The sequence below is a fragment of the Plectrocnemia conspersa genome, unplaced genomic scaffold (assembly GCF_051122295.1).
Source record: "Plectrocnemia conspersa isolate PC_06_02 unplaced genomic scaffold, ASM5112229v1 ptg000005l, whole genome shotgun sequence".
In the NCBI taxonomy this organism is placed as follows: domain Eukaryota; kingdom Metazoa; phylum Arthropoda; class Insecta; order Trichoptera; family Polycentropodidae; genus Plectrocnemia; species Plectrocnemia conspersa.
Genome location: NW_028277169.1, coordinates 27109287 through 27132242, shown reverse-complemented (window position 1 = coordinate 27132242; position 22956 = coordinate 27109287). Strand labels below are relative to the sequence as shown.

Sequence of the window (22956 nt, the reverse complement as noted above, 5' to 3'; positions counted from 1 at the left end):
CATTGCCATTTTTGATTTAGGGTTGAAAATATCGAAGGAAAAAATATCCTATTATTAAATAGCATCATTGATACGATTATAATTAACAAACTGCGAAAAAATAGTGAATTATCGTTAATTTATAAAAATTTATACACTTTTGCTAATGTAAGAAAAAACGCAGGCTAATGGGACAACCTGATACTTAAAAATCATAATTAAAGGAATCAAAAGTGTATAATAAAATAATGCAAAGATACTATATCCATATTTTGAGTTGGTGTGTGTAACATGCATACACTATAGTGTGATAGTAAACCTAATTTGAGATGATCGTCAGAATTATACTTATTTAAATCCCCAGCATCTCAATTGATAAATTTATAGCAGAGATATATAATATTGGTTAATTATTATTATTTTTTAATTAAATGAAAAACTTATTATAATGATTTTTTATTTAGAATTTGAATTAATTAATAAGTATACATTTTGGCAGTAAGCCTTGATTATCATATTATAAGCAAATTGAGAAATAGAATGCATTTTAAAATACTAATACAATTAACTCTGTGCCAGTAATATTAATATTGTGCTCTATTAATCTATAGATTAAATACATATTTGATTATAAAGTACATTACTTATTTAGGTAAAGATCACATACACTACATATTAAAAATATATCTTTATCGTTAAACCAATATCACATCGCTATTTCCATGCAAATACAGGTGTTTCTTAATGTGTGTTTTATAGCTCATTTATCAGTTGTACACACAATACCTTGTATATCCTTGACAAGTCAGTCAAAATTAACCTCTCGATCGATACGCACATTACCGTAAGTATAGTTTAACATCACTTTTCATTAAATTATTATTGAAAAATATAATATATAGAGATATATGTAGCATTTAAGCTAAAATTTGAATATAAATATATACGTATTATCGACTAATTATATACATTCGTATCATTTGGAGCAATAATACAGCTTAAATAAAATAGTACAACCTCACTTTCAACCAAATTGTTACTAAAATATATTTAAATATAAAGTGATACACGTAATTGGAAATTAAGCTTAATCTACAATAAATATGTATTATCAACTAATTATATACATCTATATGCATATTTTTTATAATTATGCAGCTTAAATTTTTACAATCTTGTGCATAAATTAAATAATAGTGACTATATATTTGGTTACATAAGACATGAAATAAAAAAAGTAAATTAATAATAGTAATTATTAAATAAACATAAATGATTAAAATATATAAGCTTTCATCTCTTGCAAGCTAATAAATAAAAGTGCCTGAATTTTCATCGGTGCTAATAAGAAGAAAACAATTATTAACATAACAATTATCAGAATAGTAAAATAAAAAAGGTCCTTGAAATATTATAGACAACCGTCACCCTCATCGTCGATTTCCGATCTCTCAATTGTCGGTACAACAGTTGGCTGCAAAGTGATCAATGTGGTGCCATTTTCGCTATTGTTATTGACCCAGCCTGCAGATTCTTCTTCTAGTTTCTTCTTTGCCGCTTCCATACGCTCGTATTCACTCAATTCAAGTTGATATTTCGGAGTTGTAATTCCAAGAAAATCGGCCACCGTTTCACCGACGAAATCGCAATACTCGATTGCTTTTGCTCCGCCTGCCACGGCGTAATGTAATATCCATGGTCCCCATGTTAGCATTTTCTGTAAACAGATATTGGGACGTGAATAATAATTATTTGCGCACTTGCTATTCATATATTATAAAAGAACAAAAAAATCTGATTAGTACCGGATCAACAGCAGGCAGCTGATTTTCGTTGTTGTCGACTTCGTCGTCGCTGTATTCTTCAACGACGCCATCGCTGCAGTGAATAACCCTCTTTGGGATGCGCACGTTCAATTTAAAATCACCATTATTCGCCAAATCTGCTTGCAAAGGATTCTCCATTGTAGGATGATTAACGATCCGCTGCGCGAAGCTGTCAAAATATGACGTCCTATATTCGGCCTTAAGACCGCAAATGCTAATCAATAAAACAAATTTTGCACAAATACAATAAACTATTTTTATTCAACTACTTAATAATATCATTATAATTTCAATTTTTACAAACATTATTCTAAAACTAGGTAAAATATCTTCTAATTTTCACAATTTTTATTAGTGTAACTAATAAAAACACTAAGAAAAACTTTTATTTTTTTCTATTATCTTGTCCGATTTCAGTACTTTGCTGCACAAAACACTTATTTAATCAATTTTTCCCATTATTGAGATATCAAGAAGCTCTAATTTAGACCACGGATCATGTGTCCTAGATATTTTATCTCCCATTGTTTAATAAAGGGAACTGGATTGCGTACTATCATGAAGAGAATTTGGGCATTAAAGACGCCCTTCGTTCATGGAACTTTTAGTATACGCCTATGAAGCCACCTCTCAAACACTTCCAGTCTATTAATTCCATTTATTTCAATAACACTGACAATATATAGCACTTAGGGTAATTCATTTTGGTCTAAAGAAGTAAATCCTTACTTATAAGATCGACTCAGACCAATTTTTTCGCCACCCTAGGTTAAAATATTTTTGTTGCCTTTTATATTATATATTATTATTAGCTGATTACCCTGGCGATGTCTGTGTTTTATTTATACTTTAGGGACGGTGATGGTGACGGGTGGCAATTAGACACAGATTGAGCCGCTGCAGTAGTATTTTATTAAAGATGTGAGCTGTTTACATTGTAAAAATGCGTCCGAACACCTGGAAGATTGGCCGTGAAGAGAGAAAATTGTCACGCTAGTGCTACTCAAATGCCGACCAGTTTTGGTCATAACAAATTTAAATCGGTCCCCATAATACTAATTTTCTTTTCGACATAAAAAGGAATTAAAAAAGTAGAACTTAAATGTCATCTGGACTACTTATTTTTCTCCCCTTCTCACCCCCTCCCCCATGCTGATGTGGATTACCTTGGACTTAAATGGCTTCCGGAGTTGCACAATTCATCTCAGCGAGTCCAAAATGATGTTTTTTAAACACATTACCCACAATCCTCAAAGACCGAGGGTTGTTAACCCCACAGTATTTTTATCCAAATAGTAAGTCATATATTAACCAAGTTTTGTGAAAATTGTTCAAGGCGTTGCATAGTTATCATTTATATAGAGATATAGGTTTTAGTCCCCATAATACTATTTAACACACATACGCACACTGTAATCTTAATTTTATTAAATAAAAAATATATATAACAAAGCAATTTGCGATTAACTTAAATTATTTCCATTTTTAATTTTAATAATAGTGGCAGTTTTTAGTAAATATTTTTTGTACTGGCCCATGTGTCAGTGGCGTCGCCAGTGTTGCCATACGCTCGGCTTGCGCAGAGCTGTTTATATAAAAATGTATTTATTTATATATGTAAATTTATATATAGCGTTATGAATTGTTCGGACACTATTCAGTGCCGTCGTCGCATTCAAAAGCATATCTAACGACACGTTACACGATCGCCGTTGTGAATGCTAACGCATAACAAATTGGCTATCGTTTATGTCAGTTAATGGTGCAGTGATGGCATTCGACATGGAAGTCATCTGTAGGGTGTGTTTGGGAGAAAAGACGGAATTAACTGATATTTTCGATCCTCGCTGGGACATACCAAACCTTCTCATGACCTGCTCTTCCGTTAAGGTAACCTGATACAAATATATTTGTATTTATATATCTGTCATGTATATTTATATCACAAACTTAGTTTGGAATAAATAAGAAATATTTTTCCAAAAAGTGACAAAAATGTTTAAAACAAATAAAAACTAGATTTAAAAACATCTACCTAAATAATTAATAATATTGGTTACTATTTTAGGTGTTCGAAAACGATGGTCTACCATCGCACATTTGCAAATTGTGCACAAAGCATGCTAACGAAGCGTCGAGCTTCAAACGCCAGTGTGAAATGTCAGATGCCTCTTTGAGAAACTACATATCGTCTGTAAGCAACGAGTTGTATCCGGAAGTCAAGAAGGAAATAAATTCCCTAACGATGGACGATGATAACAAATCAATCAATTGCACAATATGTCACAAAAGACATTCATCTTTAAACGATCTCATCGATCATGTATTGCAAAATCACAGGAAGAAGGACGAAAGCGTATTCAGCTGCGGAATATGTAAAAGGTTATTTTAAAATGATTCGATTGCAAAGATAAGATAACTCTACTTATAATCAGTAATTTTGTTTGATTTTGGTCAGTTTTAATACTTAAATAAATGCTAAATTATTTAAGTCAGTAATTATTTATGGGTATGTTTATATATTTATAGTTATGTTTTTAAATTAAATAGCTAGTTATACTTTGACAATATGTTGGTATTTTAAAAAAGACCAGATAATATACCTAACAATCAAATATAAAAATACTTTCGTATAAAAATCACATACAGTAGACTCCCCAATAACACGGTAAATTGGAGACGTGCTATTTGGGTGTCCATTACTTTATGTGTAAGCAAGCCAAAATTTATAGATATAAATGGGCAATAATTTTTTTTTATACATATCTTATAATATATCTCATTTGCACCCAAACTGTTGGACAGGTTAGGTGTAAGCGTTGTTCAGATCATTTTACGACCCATTTAATTATATGTAGGGCGCGAAGGTATTCAGAGTGACGAACGAAGCGGGAATAACAACAGAATCCAACAAGTCAGCCCTAAAACACCTTGATAATTATAATTATAATGAACTTCTGACATGCGAATGACACATTTTTAGTGTTACACAATAACACTATTTCCCACTGAAAAAAATTATTCTGACTATTGTCAAAATAATTCTTACCATTTAATATAAATTCTGACCAATTAATATTTATTCTGTTTGCCTATATTTTGACCTGAAAAATATGAGCTGTTAATTTACATCTAAAATATGTTATTGCTTAAAAAAATGTAATAGCATCTTAAACTTAGGTTGGTGGCAGATTATAATAGTTAATGTCGGTCAAATTAAATTTATTATATAATTAATGTGCAAGAAATATTTATTATTTAGTCTTAAAACATTAAAGAAAATGTAGTTAAATATTCTGGCCATAAATGATATTTACATATTTGAGTTAAATGTCTTAAAAAAGGTATCTCCAATATCAAAAACTTCCCATAATATTACGTTACATATTAATTCATATTTTAATATTACAGAATGTACTCAAACGAATTTGATTTGAAAAAACATCAAGTGACACATAAAGAGTATACAATTGACGGCAAAATCAACGTTTGTCCTTTGTGTAAGCAAGATTTTCCAAGACATGACCTTCTTATGAAACACATCGGTAATTTTGTTATCAGCAATATTTTATCAATATAAGTCACAGTAAAAATGTTATTTTATTACACTACTCACAATAAAATTAATTTATTACCCATATAGATAAGATATAATAGAATTATTACAAACATATTTTAAACTGGCATACTTTCAGGATATCATTTAGAAAAATCGTTCTACGAATGCTTAGAATGCAAATGCTTTTTTACTGCAAATTTACATTTGAAACGGCATATTAAAAAGAGGCATGCCAATGAATTATCCGATGAAAATAGCATGAATTCCGATCCAATTGAATTTGACGATATAGAAGTGAAGGTTGAGCCAGAACAGGATTATGAAGTACCTATGATAAAATGTGAACAAAGCCTCACAGAATCGATTAATAATGTATTAAGCTTACAGACAAGCGGTATGTTAATTTTAATAATTTTATTATACAATATAATACATGGAGTGATTTATTTAGTTGTGTATTATTTTCAGAACTAAATAATGATTCGAATTTGAAATCTGAATATGTGGATTCTAACAAAGATTCAGATTACGACGATGGTAACTTTTCAGATGTAATGAGCGACAATCATAACAGGAAAATTAGAATTTGCTTGAAACCCAAGAAAAATTCGAAGAAGTATAAGATTAAATTGAAAAAGATAGAGAAACTGACTGATGCTAAGAACTCAATCGAAAATAAGTAAGATATGATGTTTATTTGTACGATAAATACTAATTAGCTAATTAATTAATATTTTTGTCAGACATGAATTAACTGATAATAAGAAACGACAGTCGGGAGAACGTTCCTATTTATGTTCCATGTGCGGGAAAGGCTTTGTGACGCAATCTGCCATGGATAAGCATATGAAGACACATGTGGTAAATATTTCAATAACATACAATCTTAAGATCTAATCAATGATATTTTAAACTAATTATAGAAAGAAAATACTAAAAAAGCGACATACGAGTGTCCTGTTTGCGGTAAAGTAGTAAATTATTCGAATCATCTTCGAGTCCATATGAGAACCCACAAGGACAGAAACGGACAATCATTGGCCCCACAAATAACGACTAATAAGAAAGATGTCAGCTTAATTCAGTTATAAAATTCGTTATTTAAGATTTAAGGGTTCTAAAATATAATATTGTTTTAGCTAACGTTGTGCTCAATGTGCGGAAAATCATGCACTTCTCGATCAAACTTGGCGGTGCACATGCGTCGACATTTAGGTGTCATGACGTGTGTGTGTAAAATTTGCGGTAAAGGTTATCCCAGAAGTACCGATCTCACGCTGCATATGAGGTTATTATTTATTTATAAATTCTATAACAAATTTAAAGATCTAAAATAATTATAAATTATAGGCAACATACTGGAGAAAAACCGTTTGTGTGTACTACATGCGGTAAAGGATTTGCTCGATCGGATAAACTAGCAATCCACGTTCGAATACATACAGGTAAAATTATAAATAAATTTATGTTACTCATTTGAGCACATTTGTGAAACACTGACCTCATTATTGAGCCTTGTGACCAGTGGGAGGGGGCGGGCTGCCCCGGGCGGCACTTGCTTGGGGGCGGCATATTCGCGATGGGATCGTCTAGTGTGGTTCTTAACCCTGAATTTACTAAAACATATAAATCCACGAATAACAAGAGCTTAATAATAACCAATGTATTATTTTAAGAAATGCTGATTTTATGACCCTGCAAAAAATGTATGGGGGAGGGGTGGCAATTTTAAGGATCGCCCTGGGCGGCACATACCCTAGCTACAACACTGCTTGTGACACGCCCCAAATGTGCAATATATTAATAATTATTAAAATTCATTTTACAGGAGAAAAACCATATTCCTGTCAAATTTGCGGCAGAGCTTTTGCTCAATCGAATGATCTATCCGCCCATAAAAGAAGAAACAATTGTAATGTGAATCAAAGTAATAACAGTCGCAACATATCTACTAACAGTAACTTAATCGTCAACGATAGTCACCTGTTAGAATCAATGTTACTACAAAACAGAGCGATTGAACTGATCTCACTAGAAAATTCCACCAACTCAAAAATCGTATCCAAGAATATTGAAGCCAACAAAAAGAAGAATCCAAATCATAAAGACGAAGAGGATCAATTAATGTCTGTTCACAACAGAGCGATCGAGTTCGCGACAATGACCAATAATTTATTTGCGTCAGCGAACAATACGAACAATCGTGTCATAAACCTAATCAACCCCGAATCGATCTCGAGGAATATAAGCGATTTGGTCAAGCAGAATTTTATAGGTCCTGATATAACTCAGAGGGCCTTGGATCTGGTAAGCGCAAACCATGCCAATATGCTGGCTGCTCATCAGCGGAACGAGTACTCTGATTATACGACGGCGACTCTATTGCAAAACCTCTCGAATGTACAATCCGCCCAGTTTGATATGAGATAGCTTTAAGAACGGTTTTGTTTTATGAGCCGAGCAAATTTGAGACTTTTAATGTATTTTTAAAATAAATGATGAATGTACAAATTTATTTACTAATAAAATATTTTATTTAATTAAAAGTATTTTTTAATAAGCATAATGGTTCTCAAGGAATTTTAAAAGAGAAGTTACCTTGATGAGAATCCTCATTTTCATAATAATAATGATAAACGTTTTGAATGATATTATATCATACATAGCTTTCTGGTTGACATTAATCCTTTCGTTGGCGAAATCCGATACATTCGCTTTTGCTACTTTGGTGAGAATTGCCTAATCCAAATCGGATACATTTTTAATGGAAGAGTATTTGCTGCCGCAGGAAAATATTTTTCGAAATGGTGCGCAAAAATATCAGCCGCGGTGAAAGGGTTAATAGATGAATATGCAAGTTAAAACAATAAGGTATAGATTCAGTAATTGATTTAATTCAAATAAAACTAATGTAAAAGTAGATGAAATTATAAACAATGTTAGTTGCAGCATTTGTTTTTTTGTTTATCTTCTGTTGTAACATTATAGGCGTAAGCCCAATGCGTTACAACGTGGTAAATCTGTACCAACTGCGTAAATCAATCAGACAATGAATACCTACAAGTATTAATCATCAGGCTTTTCAGTCTGGAAATTGGTAACTAAGTAATTGTTTATTTTAATTTATGATCAATAGATGTCACTTTGCAGCTGGGACTGATTTTTCCTAATAGCGCTTTTTTGTAAATAAAAATTCGATGCTGATTCTGTGGCTCGAGTCCACGACCTGTATTATCGGTTTAGATCTTACGGATTATGTTATTCCGACCTTTTTAATTAGCATTAAGTTATACATTAGAGTACATTAAATTCTCTGAATCTACATGCATTACACAGAAAAAACAAGCCCTCAAGGTTAGTAGCTCTATTATGCTGATGAGAAATTTAGATTCACTAAAACTATGAAATTTAACACTATGATTCATGTTTTGTCTGACACATTCTAGAGGGTATGAAATGATGATATAGCTGGGAATAAAACTGAGTATGAAAGTTAGTTTTACATATAGACCTGATTATCAAATTTATAGTACAAAATTGTTACTACAATAATATATATTTTTAGGGTTACTTTACCTATTATTACTGCTCTTTGTCTCCAAAATAACGACCAGTGTGCTCCTTGTGATTTTTAAAAATATCATTTATTTTCGAATAGTAAATTATATATGAGAAAAATTCTCACTACACAGCTTCAACGGTCCACAAAGTTGGCATTATATTGAAAATACATTTATTTTGTTAAAATTGTTTATATTGTTTTTCATAATTTTATTTACAGCAACAATTACAATCAATATGAAACAATGATAGTCTATTCGTTTAACAATTTTAAAGTAATGTTTCGCAGCGACGTTCTGCAGTTTGCATAAAAATTTGCAAATATGTAGAGACAGACAAAAGAACTTAGGAACATAAAACAAATCACTATAGATTCACAAACGATTTTTGAAAAAAAAAACACTTTAATATATATACAATTCAATAAAATAACATAAATACAGTGTTAAAGTTATTATTAATCAACGATTACAATTAACTATTGCGATATCATATCAACTTTCATCTCCTAGCTTCAATTTGATCAATTCCCTACATATTTTAATTTATTTTTTAATTCGTCAACGTTTGCGATACTCGTTCGCATTTCTTCATCAATAAATATAATACAAAGAATAAATTAGTGGGGTCTTTGATTCACCGATAGTATAAAAAGACACGTGATCCTTATAGACAATATACAACAACGTTACAATCAACCTCTAATTCGTCTAAAGAGTTATATTAACTTTAAATATAAACTGGAGGATCACAGTGTATACATTAATTAGAAATCAACTCTGATAGAAAAAAAATATTACAAACATTTCAAGCGGTTTAAACGAAACAGGGTTAAAAATTAATAATTATAAAAACTCAACACTTACATCATGAAGTACAGCAATACGTTACCTATAAGTGTTGACTGATTTATGTATATATGTAATAAAAAAAATACAAAATATTCAATAAATAACCATGGCACAGTCATAAACTTCGCACTCAATCGCCCGTTCATACTTAAAAAGAAAACTGTAGTTATGTCCGTATTGTCTTGTATTAAAATTAGAATTTTATCTATAAATATTTTATGTATATTATTATATTAAATACTCTCTTCCGAACACTCTATCGAATTGCTTATAAAATATATTTATTTATCCATTTTTACGCAATATATATGTATACATGTACTATATCATTTTTTTGAATATAATAATTTATTATAACGCTATTGAAAGAACTTCTAGCCACGTTAAAAGGCACACTTACACGTGTATACAAAATAAATAATAAATCACCAAACCCATCTCAAGTATTGATCTTCTAATGTAGAAATGGCAATCTTCTTACTGATTTGACGACAATGATATGCAAAATGCTGTATGATTAAGACATTTATGAGTTTATAAGGCAATCAAAATTTTAAAAAGACTACACGCCTAAGAACACAGCCCTACTGATGATATTTCGCATATACATGTGTTTACGATTAACTAACGTTAATGACAAATGTGCAGTGATAAAGATTGAAAAAAATTAAATTATGTAAATTATTACATAAAAGATCTTTCCGACACATTAATGAACACACAAATCAACTAAATCATGGAGAATTAAAGGATACTCATGTCGGTTATGCGGTCAATACTATGCACTTTTACAATAACATGTAACGATAAAATATTATTGAGAATTGGCAATTATACTACATTGAAATATAAAGTATATCATTATTATTTATTTTGTTAAATGCATCAAGTATAAAATGGTGATAATTAAAACATCAAGCTTATATATCTCAATGTATTGACTGACCGAGAATAACTTAAAATTTGTCAACGTTACTTCATTACTAATTGTTACTAAATTGATTGGGTATATCAAACAAGAGTATAGTTTATTAATAATATATAACATACAAATTAATATCTGATATTGGTATAGTTTATTTATGTATCTTTAAATTCAAATAAGTCATTTGAGAATACTATTTCAAGATCTTTCGTTTTATTATATAAGAAGTCCGAACTTGTGACCAATTTCTCTACATTCGATTGTATTTTCTCATATGTACTCTTAACCTCGAACCAGGCAGTTTCTTATTACATGATCAAAAATAATTGATTCTGAAGGAACAGTTAAATTTGTCAAATTTAAAAGTTAAATATAGTCTCGTCATGAAATCAACAGAACGAAAAGCGATGACAATAAAATTTGTCACAGAAAACACACTCGGCAAAATTCGTCCCTCCTGTTAAAAACACTTTTTAAAATTCATTGACAACTTTTTATGTCACACCTGTTATGTATGAAATAAAATTATGACGCCTTTAGGCGTCATGATTTTATTGCCCGGTTAAAAGGTTAAAGATCATAGATAAATCTCAATTTTAAAAATGTAGACATGTGGCAAATTGTAAGAAAACGTTTATACCTCTGGTATATAAATAGACTACTTTAATTTAAAACATCCATATGTCCAGGAAAATGTTATCGATGTTAACTTAATAATAATGAAGCTGCCTTAAGCTTACTTAAATCTGTCAATTTTCCTATTCCATTTCTTGAGACTACCTTATGAATCTTGTTACAAATTCATTCTATGTTATTGTTTTCCCTCATGACCTTCAATTCATAAATAACATAATATTTATGCTTCCATTGAAACCAGTGAATAAAAACTATAATTTTCCAATAAAAACTCATATTTATAAATTCAACAGCTTCGTACATATTTGAACTTTCATAATATAAGACAGCAACTATCAAAAGTATCTGTAAATTGTTGCAACAACTGTACACACATATACATATATATCATTGTTTGTTAATTAAAAAAATATTTTCGATTACAATATCTGTACACATTTCTTGTAACCGCAGGCATGAAACCGGCGCCTCTTAAACTATGAACCGTTTTTTGGATCGATGTTGGGATCGATGCCGTTTTGCAGCAGTTTCTGCACTATAGCGGAATTCTCTCGCTTCAAGTTCGAAACTTGTTGGTTTAATTTGATTATTTCTACAGCCATCAGTTCGTTATCCTTCAACAATTCGGTATGCCTAAAAAGAAAATTATTTTGTAGTCATTTAAAAAATATAAGCTTCGATTGAACAATGATGATGCATACTTAATCTGATCAGCTTTCAGTTCTTGAATATATTCACAAGCTTTGGCCAGAATTCCGCCTTTGCTTTGGCTTTCCAATCCGACTTTGTCGTCTTGGTTGTTAGGGATTATTTTAGACAATCGCATGATCCAATTGTTAATTTTATCACGGCGTCGTCTTTCAACTTCGTTGTGTGTTGCTCGGCGTCGGTCGTCTCTCTAAAATAAGAAATATAATATATATATAAGTATATAGTTGGCTAGATATATGTATCAGAAAAAAATAATATTTTAATCATTGGGTAAATGGTTGGGTAATAAAAAAAAAATTAAAACCTATACACCTATATATATTAATGATTCTGGTAAACCAAACGAATTCACCTCGAAAAATATTGCTGAAGTTCTACAATTGGCCAGTAAATTAGAAAATATAGTTTTAAATATTGATCCAAATCTTGAACATGCTGTTACATTTTAGTGAGATTTAAAAAAATATTGCAGGCAGTATCAAAAAATTAACAAGGATTTGAAAAAAAATAAAACCAAAAATTGGTAGCAGTGTTCAATAAGGGTATCCAAAAGAATCTTCTGCTAGATATGACTCTGATAATAATGATTTTGAACGAAGTCCAAGGAAACAAGAGATTAGATTAGAATATAACAGTGACGAAGAAGAATATTAAAATTGTTATCCCATTTTAAGTTATACTTATACATACTATAAAACGGAAAATACACATATATGTCCGTCTCAAGAACTCCTCCCAAACGGTGAACAATAACGACGTGACATTTGCATATGTCACATTCTGGCTGCCATTTTCAGGTCAACTGTGCTATTTTCAGGTTTCAACTTTAAAGTTCAACGATGAGCTGAACAGCGACGTGCTGATGACAAATAACATGCTACTGTAATACGGAGCCAATGAAACCACTGAAGAAACTGAACAGCGACGTCCTGACGACCGATTACATGCTAATGCAATACATGAAAACAAAGACTAAAATAAATTTGTAGTAACAGGATGAATAAAGAGCGAATATGAATCTATCTCGGGCAAAGCCGGGTAATAGAGCTGGTAATTAATAAGATTTAGTCTGTTTCTTGGGTTGCACTCATAAATTCATGCTTCGTGCTTTATTTAGAAAGGTTAATTAGATAAGAATCTTGATAAGAGAATACACAGATGAGAACCAGATTAAAATCAATGTTATCCAAAAAAGATAACAAAGTTTCTTGGGACCACTTTAAACCGCTTTTCGAGAAAGATAAGATGATTAAATCCTATCTAAAAAAATAGAAATCGTTGACTTATCACACGTTCCTGAGTGCTTCTGAGAAACCCCTCCTTTTCAAGCCACAAGTGACAGTTGAATTTAAGTTATCAATGAGAGCAGGAAGACAGCGCACTGCTTTCATAATTTCTTTAAACCTTGTCAGGCTCCCCATTGAAGGTCTCTTAGGCCAACACTGTAACGGGCTGACATTCGCCAAGCCTTTGTCTTTGGCCGGTTGACCCCATTGACGACTCCACCGCAGATGACCCAACGCCAAACTTTTGACTTTGCCTAGTCAGGCCCCATTTAAGGCAACCTGAGACTGCAGTCCTTAGGGTCATCTAGGAGTCTACTCTCACATTTATGAGGCTGCTGAGGGCCAGCACTAATAATGTGCACCGTAAACCGTGTCTTCAAAGGCGTTTTTTATGTGAGAGGAAATTGGCGAATTTTTAATGAAGTTGCTAACAACCCAGAATTGCTCCAAAACATCATAAGTGACTAATCGTATTTATAATATTGAAACAGATGTATAATCGTCACAACAGAAATGCACTGAAGAGTTAATACAAAAACGCGTCAAGTTTGTTAAAATGTCAAAGTTCTTTTTACCCTTTTCTTCGATTATAGCGTTGTTGTACTCTTAATGAGAAAAATTACCTTACAGTTTATGCTGTTTTGAATATTTGAGAATAAACAACTCTTGAATTTTGCACCACGGTAACACACTGGCTCACAAATTTTTGCCACAAGCGACACTGTCATGATGCCGCAGCCGAAAAATAAAGGGGACCACGTTTTGCGACCATAGAGATAAAGGCAAAATCGTTATAATATATATAACCTAAATCACTTATATCTGGTGTAAAATTTTTTTTTTTTACTCCAATTATTTTACATGGTAGGTGCTAGTCCAATGTGTTACAACTGGGTAGCAATATCAGTTTTATTTTTATAGCCTAATCTTATATTATTTTAAATCATTGATTATTTACTTTTTTACCACCAGCTATCCCTTTAGTGCTTTCTCTTTGGACTAAGTTTTTAGAACCAGGACCCACATAGACATTATTTGAACCACCAAACACGTACAATTGTCCTAAAAAACATAAGTAAAATAATCACTCTTTAAAAAAAACATATCTGATTAATAACATTAATACCAACCGTTGACAGTATTCGCTAGAACTGTTGATATTGGTTGAGATCCAGTTTTTTCAATGGTAGCCCCACCGGGCGTATTATAAATTGGTCCAGTTGCAACCGTAGAATTCGTATTGTCCATATCTTCAGACTCTACATGTACAACACGATATGTAACAGCACTTACACCTATAATTTAATAATAAATAATACACTGATTACATTGAACATATTTTTTGTATTTATCGTACCAAGTTTAGAACACGAATCATAATTATTATAAGCGTCATCTTCTCCAGAGTCTAGAAAGCTTTGCGTCGTAAGTTGAGATTTGTCATCTCCTCCGCTTCCTATAAATAAATAAATAAATATTAATTGATTACATATTAAAATAAAATATAATATTGAATAAAATCTTACCGAATGATCCTTCGTCGACCATTCCTAACATTTCATTATCACCATCACCGCTATAAGGAAAATGATTAAAACTTGTAGTTTTCAGTAAATATTTAACTATTCAAAGCTAGTGACCAGTTAAGTACGTAAACAATAATTGGCGTGATAACATGTTGATGAAATGAATAATAGATAATATTGTAATGTGTTCATACCTCGTTTCGCGGACGCTCATTATATGGAATTCACTAAAACAAAAAAGAAAATAATATTATTTGACATTATATGAAAAAAAATCATACTCAAGAACATGTTATAAATAATAAAAGAAGGTTAAATCTTCTAGTTTTTGACAGTAACCAGCATGCAAAAGTTCTTTTATTATTCATCCAATAAATTAACCCTTTCCGGTCCTATGTCGAATGTCATTTGACATCGACTTTATTCCAGTGAGTCCTATGTCGAATGTCATTCGACATTTTTTCTTCATCAGTTTATTGTCAAAATACAAGCAAACATATTTTTTTCTCACTTGTATTTAGTGTAGCGGTATACTGGGATGAGGATTCAATGGTTTTTATGAGCATTTGAATGTATAACTTTCTACCTGAGAAGGATACAAAAGGTTTGTTTTAGTGGCTAGATCGGTACGCGTCACTCGGATCAGTTACGTTCGACCCATGCACGTGAAAACAATTTGATAATTATTATTACCGATACTTATAATTGTATTATTATTTTAATAATTCGAACCCCTCAAAAATGACTAGAATTCCAAAAAATAACGCGATAACATTGAAAGAAGTGAAGAATATATTAATGAAGTGAACAGTGACTGAACTATTTGTTGAAAGTGAAAATGAAGACGTTTATGGGGTAATAAAACAAACAAAACCGAAGAAGAAGATTATCTATAACTGATCATGGACCATCTGTTTCCCCCGAGTGCTTGGAGTTCTAATTCTAGTAAAGAAATAAATAGTCGTACAACACCACGAGTCTACAGAGTCTTGAGCAGCAGTGATAACGATTCCGAATTTCGATCAATATTATTAGTTCCTGATTTTATATTTAGGCGATAGGGAGCAAAGACTGGACAAAAAGGGTCATTTCTTATACCTCAACCTTCAAGGGAAGCATAAAGATTGCCTGGTATGCTGCAACAAAAAAAATCCTGGGAGTAGGAAAGAAACGCGACACATTTGTGTAACTTGTGAGAGAAAGCCCGCCCTTTGCATCGGTGAATGTTTTCACCGATATCATACTTTGGATGTGTATAAAATGTAATAATTAGAGCATTATCCTTACCTTCAAAAAAAAATTGTAAACATAAATATAGTTTTATTAAAAAAAAAAAACTAGATGTATTGTGTTTTACCCTGTAATTCTCTAAATCTTTTATGGACCTGGTAGAAAATTTTTTTTTTTTTTTGTGGACCGGAAAGGGTTAATCTATATTCATTTGAAAGAGCATACATATGAAAATTAGTCTGGTGGATATTCTTCGTTTACTTTTAACGTGTTGACTTTGTTTACATTATCATATTACACTAAAAGAATTGTTTCTAAATTGCCAATAATTAAGCTCTACCGAGTTGAAGGAGACATTTTCTAATATAATTAATTCTCTGGTAATAATTTGATTGGACTTCTTCAGCTTCTCTATAAATACTTTGATCCAAAATTTCCGAATTTCCCTTCAAGTCGAATTATAAGATAGGTTTTAGTAAATAAAATGAGGGTGTAATTAACAGTAATTAAATTAACGCTATACAAAATCGTAAATTTTACAGTTAACACATTACCTTTAGTTGAACTAACACAGATAATGGAAAGCCAATTTTTTTACTTTACGGCAAAATTTATTTAAGAGTTTATTTCATTTAATTCATGAACTTTTAATTTTAAATATTTACAGATGTCCATAAAAAAATTGTGATATTTTAAAGATTATAAATTGTAAATACTACTTCCAGACATTAAAAGTAAATATTTTCAATTCAAACATTTCCGTCGATATTTGCCCAATCATAAAATTATAGGCCAAATCAAAATAAAATTATAATACTGTAATCTTTGTGATGTTTTGAATTCATGCTAAATTCAGTAGTCGTTGAATAATAGTTGATAGCGCAAGACTCCAATGAAAATAAGGATCAGTTAATGCCTCTTAAAATTTATGAAAATATACTGAGAGTGGAATGATTCTGATAATATATTATTAAAATGTATACAATGGAAGCGCATAGTAAATGTAAATACATATACATACAATGTAATATAACCAATGACCTCTAATTATAATATTTACAATGCTATTTGGGAATTCAAAATTTTTTGACTGAAGTCAACCTTGAAAGCAGTATTTTCATTAAGTTTCCTAAATAAACAACACATGCGGCAACTTCAAATGTTCCTATTATTGTTTGACAGAAATTCAATTACAAATAAAATCATTTTGCATATCGTATTTGCGCATTACAATAATATATTCAAATTATTATCATGAAAAAATATTATATTTCTGAATCTTAATGGACGAACTTATCATATTTATTTAATACTCAGGTATAATATTAGCACTGAAAGCATTTCCTTGCCGACCCATAGTGATAAACTATTCATAGGTCATTTTAAACACAAATATGACAATTAGTTTATGCAAATTACCTATTTTTAATTGTTTTCAGTTTTATTTTTAAAATATTTCTTTTTTTAAATAGAATTGGAATTGTATGGTTTATAATATATCATTGTTTTTGGAAAAGTTTAGAATTTAATTAATATGAATCACCATGGCATATTTAATAAATTTACCCAACGGAATTAACCCTTTACGGCCAAACAAATAGATTTATCAGATATTTATCTTTTGAATTGCTTGTCTTGCTATATGTTCTACAAATAATATCATATCAAATAGGTCATATAGCGGCAAGTTAACTATTTTCCTTATCCATTGTGTCAAAGCAATTTACTACTACAAATAAATATACTATATCTAGAAAGATTGAATATTAGAAATAATTTTGTAAGCTTAATTTATTTTTGAGGATAGATTAGGCACTGCATGCAATATAGGTTACATCGGTATGGACATTTCTGGCACATCATACTATAAACAAATGTTCTATATTTGGCAAAATATGCAGTATCGTTGTATGATAGTAAATAAATTCGAACAAATTTATACACAGAATATTTTTATAAAACCCATATTTGATTGAAGATGTTTATTTATCTTTGTGACAATTTATAACATAAATAAAACTTGACTTAGTCAAAATATATAAACATGAAAATCAGCAGCAGAACTAGACCTACACTATATTTTTTTTCTCAAGAATCAGTGTACAAAAACAAATATACAAATAATTTTCGTGATCGCTTAGAACTAAAACATTATTAATTAAAAAAAAATTAAAATACACGTCGAGTAAGGAATAATAAATGAAACATATATAACTACAACAATAGTGAAAGGGGCGATAAAATAATAATCTTAACAAAGTACCTTGAGAACAAAAAAGCAGTACCGCCTTGTGTACTTACACTTACTGCGGTACCGTCCCTCAAGGCGACCGATCAATCACAGTGCAGAAATTTAAAAGAATATGATAATCACCCAATAAATGATGTTTATGTGCAATGACTGTTAAAAATCAATAGACCGTAGCAGCAGTATTAATGGAGTTTGCAAAATCCTACAATCAAATTGGTTGCCGAACCTTTTGGGACTATCCAAATAACCCATTAAAAATGTAACTGACTTTTCAATGATGACGTCAGACCCGACCACTCCCGGCAAAATAGCACCATAATTATAAACTTGACAGAAAGGGAAAAAACAGTTTGTTTACTACTAGATTTATCTCCTGTTCTATTCACTGGGCCATCCAAATACATTTTCTTTTCTGATAGACCCGCGAATATAATGGTGTAATTACAGATTTTGAAATTTTATTTTTAATTAATATTTCAGATATGTAAGATTTGCATAACATACATATCATATACTTAAATTATATGTATGCCAGTCACTACCGAAGACAAACCATAATTCTAATAATTCCGAATCAACAGGTGGATGACTAAATCGGTGCAAATGAGTCTGAGCTAATGAAATAGAGTCCAAATGAGTTGTGGAGTATTGTAGTTTAAGAGTGAGAGAAAACTCACTCTTATGCATCTGGGCATTGCCTCTGATATAAGAAAAGTATCTTTTTTATGTTTTAACTAATGACTTTGTTTTGCTTAATTGTGATTTTTAGATGAACAATACACAATGGTATTAATCCTTTTCCATACTGATATATTACAGTCGATTTTTTTCCATGCGTTTTAAACAGATTAAACTTTTTTCAGATGTTTTAATTGTCAAAGATAAATACAACATCTGATGTGTATTATCGATAACTTTACACAACTTTTCATTTATCGATGCAATTAGTGTTCACTAATACCATGTACTGTGAATCTCTGGTGAATATAACCAAATATACTTAACGACTTTGTGTATTTGTGATGATTGGCTCGATTGTGCTGTGGCTATTTATTTTCTATATAAATAATTAGAAAATAAATAGCCACATAACTTTGTTCCCAATATTTCTTGACAATGTAATGTTGGTGACAAGAACTAGTCTAATTCAAGGCAATATCTACACCGACAATGTCTATTGATGAGTTTATCCGTGATCTCTCATGACGTTTAATCGACGGGTCGTTTTATCGCTGCCTTATACATATTTGTTTTTTCAATTAAGATGAATAATAAAAAAATAGTCAAAAGTTTGACTTGTATTGATACGTCTGTTAAAATTGGGTCACGTTAAATCAAAATTGAAATCTAATTAACTCACATCTAAAAGGGGTTTACTTTTTACTTAAAAAAATAAATGAAGAAATTTATTAACATCTTTAATTTTATAACCAGGGCTTCGAACCGGAGCTAAACCAAAAACTGGAAAAACCGTTATTTTTGTCGGAACGAAAACCGGAGCTGAACTGAAAAATATCGGTTTAGTTCGGTCTATGTTCAAGCACGCAGTCACAAAAAATGCAAGCCGTGCAAAATTTGAAAAATATTTGGAACAAATTATAATTTTTAAAGAAATCAATTTCAACCACAAATGAACGAGCATCAAGTAGTGAAATATTCGATGAAAAGGTAGACGATTTAGAGGATTTTTTAAGAAGTAAATAATTGGCAATAGAGACACATAGATTTCCTATTTTTACAGATGTGGACATTGGATTCATATTGAATAACTTCCAACCGTGTACAGAAAGAAAACATATTTTAGAATTTTGAGAGGAAAATAAAAATACATTACAATGGTGGTTTTAGGATCTCCAGCAACACAAGTTAGCGTTGAAAGGACCTTCTCTGGCATAAAGTTTATTTTGCGAGGCAATCGAAAAAATTAAATGAAAATACATTGGAAGATATATTAACAATTAGAGGAAACTTTCATATTTTTTAATTATAAATGAATATACCTAGGAATATTGTATACTTCAATCGTGAATATACGAATTTGCTTTGTTTACTTATGTTTCATTGAATAAATTATATTATCATATATTACATACTTATAGTTCTAATTATTATACCTTCAATTAATTATTATTTATATTATTATATCAATTAATATAGTTTGGTTATAAACCATAAAAAAATAAAAAAAATTTAAAATGGCAGAAAATTAATTTTTAATACAAATAAAAACATTTAAAAATTCATTACTCTAAGCTGAACCGAAAACCGTAAAAACCGATATTTATTTCAGAATAGCTAATGTGGGTCAGATTAAATTTATTATATATATAAGGGTTTATCACGCCATTTTACAACCTCCAAGTGTATACAAAAAGATGTTTAGATCTCTATTCTAAGGAAAAAATAAAATCATATTATTTTTTCATATAGTGCAAACATTCGTTCCATAGATGGCAACACAGTAGGCTTTAGTTTTTTACGGTTAGATACAACAGAACCCGTTGTTAACTCTTGGAATCCTGAGCTCCTGAGTAATTTTCGACAAAGAAAGAATATTGGAATAAAAAAGAATTTTTAATAAAAAAAATTGCACACCTTTTGCAGCTCAAAGAAGCAATTCAGAGCAGCAATAAAATAATATTTATTGCATATAAAAATAATATAATAGGTTAAAACAATAAAAAATCAATTTATTGCAGTTTTCAGATCCAAACTCAATGCAAAAGGATAATTGGGACATTTAGTATAATTATCTTTTTGCATATTAGAAAACCATGTCATTCAATGAGTCAAAAGTATCCTCCCAGATTTTTCTTTGTAGGCCTGAATACGGTCCCTTAGGGTAATGATGATAAATATTGAGGCTAGTAAGCCAGCTGTTTCAGACACATCCACGTCACTTCTTCGGGCCGTTTTACTGGCCTATTATTGACCCATAGGCAAAAATTATGTCAACGCCAAGATTGATTTCATTCAACATGTGTTTATGTGATTTACAGATACGTCTATACAAGACTCTAGTTAGAGACCTGTCTTGGTATACAGCTCTGAGACATGGATACTAAGCACAAGCAACTCAATCAGTACAACAACAAACTGTATGAGTAATAGGAGTAAAATACAACATCTCAGGTAGGCCAAATACCTGTCCTAAAAAGCGAATAACATTAATTAAAAATCTTATGTCAGCCGGAGCAACATCAGCAACTAAACCCTATTTGCGTTAACAGTCAGTTCGAGAGCTATCCATTTCATCATTATTCATAATTGAGAAGGAGATGGCAAGTTTGAGTTTACACACCTACTATCAGATCTAAAGCACACGATACCGATATACTTTTCATTATTCCTGTTCATATTTTGAACAAATTTATAGAAAAATACTATATTTTTTATATTTATCAACCAATTAGATTAATAAGTATATCAGTATCGTGTGTTTTAGAGCTAATAGTAAGGGCGTAAACCTAATTATGCCATCTCTTTCTCAGTTATGAATAATGACGAAATGGATAGCTCTCCAGCTGACTGTTAACGCAAATATAGTATAGTACTGCATGGCCCAGGATAGTGAAGTGAAGAGCAGTTTTAGATGAGGCTAAAGTCTACTCCTCGGCAATAGTATCACAGTGACTTAATTTATTTATATACATCACTGTTCTGACCAACTCTCACTCGCTACCACTCATTCGCATCTACCTGTTTAAATTTTTAAAACGTATTTATGTGTGAATGAGCAGCGGCGAGTGAGCGTCAGTCTGAACAGTAAACATACCATGAATAACTCTATAAAAAATATCATTTATAGTTGTATATAAACAAATAAATAAATATATTTTTAGAATAAAGACCCTTGATAACAGGAAATCAGCATAATTTTTTTCTGGTATATTTTCTAGTATGTTTTAAATAAAAACAATCAGTGCAGTAAGAGGTTAAGTGAAAATAAGTTTTTATTAGCTCATTTGACAGAAAACACGATAAATAACCACCTAGAGTAATTCCTATCAGCTTATCGCAACAATCGGACAAACAAATAAAAAATAATATTTTAAATCAAATTTGTCACAGACATAAACCGTTTCGATTCTGACATATAGACATAGACACACATCCACGTGCGACCATTTTTGTTTATATGTATGTGTATGTCAAAATGGCTATGGCCAAAAACGCGCAGAGAGGGCAACGTTCAGTGTCAGGTCGTAAGGTGACAGACGCATAGCGCATACATATATTATTGTATTTTGACAGGCGGTCTCCGCGGCTTATGTAACGGCGCGCGAAGACGGTCGAAGCGGCGAAAGCCCACCTGTCGTTAAGCGCTGTGTCTAAAATGTCGATCTCGATCTTGGCCATGTCTGTCAGCGCCTCCAGCGCCAGGTCATGTGAGCCGCACCGCCCCGCGCCCCGCTCGTACCATACAACGGTACTGCCAGCGCGCAATACTTTGCCCCTCGACCGATTCTATTTTTTCTCATGGCAACATTTAGATTAAAAAAAGTTTTTATATTATTTTGTACTTTTATCAAAACGAAAGATAATTATATTGATAAAAACAAAAAAGATTAACAAAAGTTATATATTGATTTTAAAATTACATTTTTAATATTTA

At 31.0% G+C, this 22956-nt stretch overlaps 3 protein-coding genes across 5 annotated transcripts; 1 reads left to right on the top strand and 2 right to left on the bottom strand.

Moving 5' to 3' along the window:
* Positions 1-422: 422 nt before the first annotated feature.
* On the bottom strand, positions 423-1943 carry LOC148235327 (protein FAM177A1). Its single transcript, XM_088185370.1, has 2 exons — positions 1785-1943; positions 423-1696 (listed from the first exon to the last, which is right to left on the bottom strand). Exons 1-2 carry the CDS (start codon positions 1941-1943, stop codon positions 1391-1393), a joined length of 465 nt encoding a protein of 154 aa, XP_088041496.1. The 3' UTR covers positions 423-1390.
* Positions 787-7910, top strand: LOC148235326 (uncharacterized). Of its 3 annotated transcripts, none has more exons than XM_088185369.1 (11): positions 787-823; positions 3562-3695; positions 3874-4187; positions 5217-5350; positions 5501-5758; positions 5833-6043; positions 6108-6225; positions 6288-6434; positions 6504-6652; positions 6715-6809; positions 7193-7910. In XM_088185369.1, the coding sequence occupies exons 2-11, from the start codon at positions 3576-3578 to the stop codon at positions 7792-7794; spliced, it is 2148 nt and encodes a 715-aa protein (XP_088041495.1). In that variant the 5' UTR covers positions 787-823; positions 3562-3575; the 3' UTR covers positions 7795-7910. The 3 variants fall into 3 exon arrangements, with proteins under 3 accessions (XP_088041495.1, XP_088041494.1, XP_088041493.1); XM_088185368.1 differs by having other exon boundaries at positions 3439-3695; XM_088185367.1 differs by lacking the exon at positions 787-823 and having other exon boundaries at positions 2095-3695.
* Positions 7911-11594: 3684 nt separating this feature from the next.
* On the bottom strand, positions 11595-22772 carry Usf (upstream transcription factor usf). The gene is made up of 8 exons (XM_088185366.1): positions 22654-22772; positions 15055-15087; positions 14861-14910; positions 14692-14790; positions 14465-14629; positions 14293-14396; positions 12039-12235; positions 11595-11970 (listed from the first exon to the last, which is right to left on the bottom strand). Exons 1-8 carry the CDS (start codon positions 22698-22700, stop codon positions 11814-11816), a joined length of 852 nt encoding a protein of 283 aa, XP_088041492.1. The 5' UTR covers positions 22701-22772; the 3' UTR covers positions 11595-11813.
* Positions 22773-22956: the final 184 nt, after the last annotated feature.

Coding starts and splice junctions, on each gene's coding strand:
- Usf (XM_088185366.1), bottom strand. CDS start 22,700: ATGGCCAAGATCGAGATCGACATTTTAGACACAGCGCTTAACGACAG. Junction 14,791..14,860: donor GGTCGACGAAGGATCATTCG/GTAAGATTTTAT, acceptor ATTTATTTATAG/GAAGCGGAGGAGATGACAAA. Junction 14,630..14,691: donor TGATTCGTGTTCTAAACTTG/GTACGATAAATA, acceptor ATTAAATTATAG/GTGTAAGTGCTGTTACATAT.
- LOC148235326 (XM_088185368.1), top strand. CDS start 3,555: ATGTCAGTTAATGGTGCAGTGATGGCATTCGACATGGAAGTCATCTGT. Junction 3,696..3,873: donor TGACCTGCTCTTCCGTTAAG/GTAACCTGATAC, acceptor TTACTATTTTAG/GTGTTCGAAAACGATGGTCT. Junction 5,759..5,832: donor ATTAAGCTTACAGACAAGCG/GTATGTTAATTT, acceptor TATTATTTTCAG/AACTAAATAATGATTCGAAT.
- LOC148235327 (XM_088185370.1), bottom strand. CDS start 1,943: ATGGAGAATCCTTTGCAAGCAGATTTGGCGAATAATGGTGATTTTAAA. Junction 1,697..1,784: donor AGCTGCCTGCTGTTGATCCG/GTACTAATCAGA, acceptor ATCTGTTTACAG/AAAATGCTAACATGGGGACC.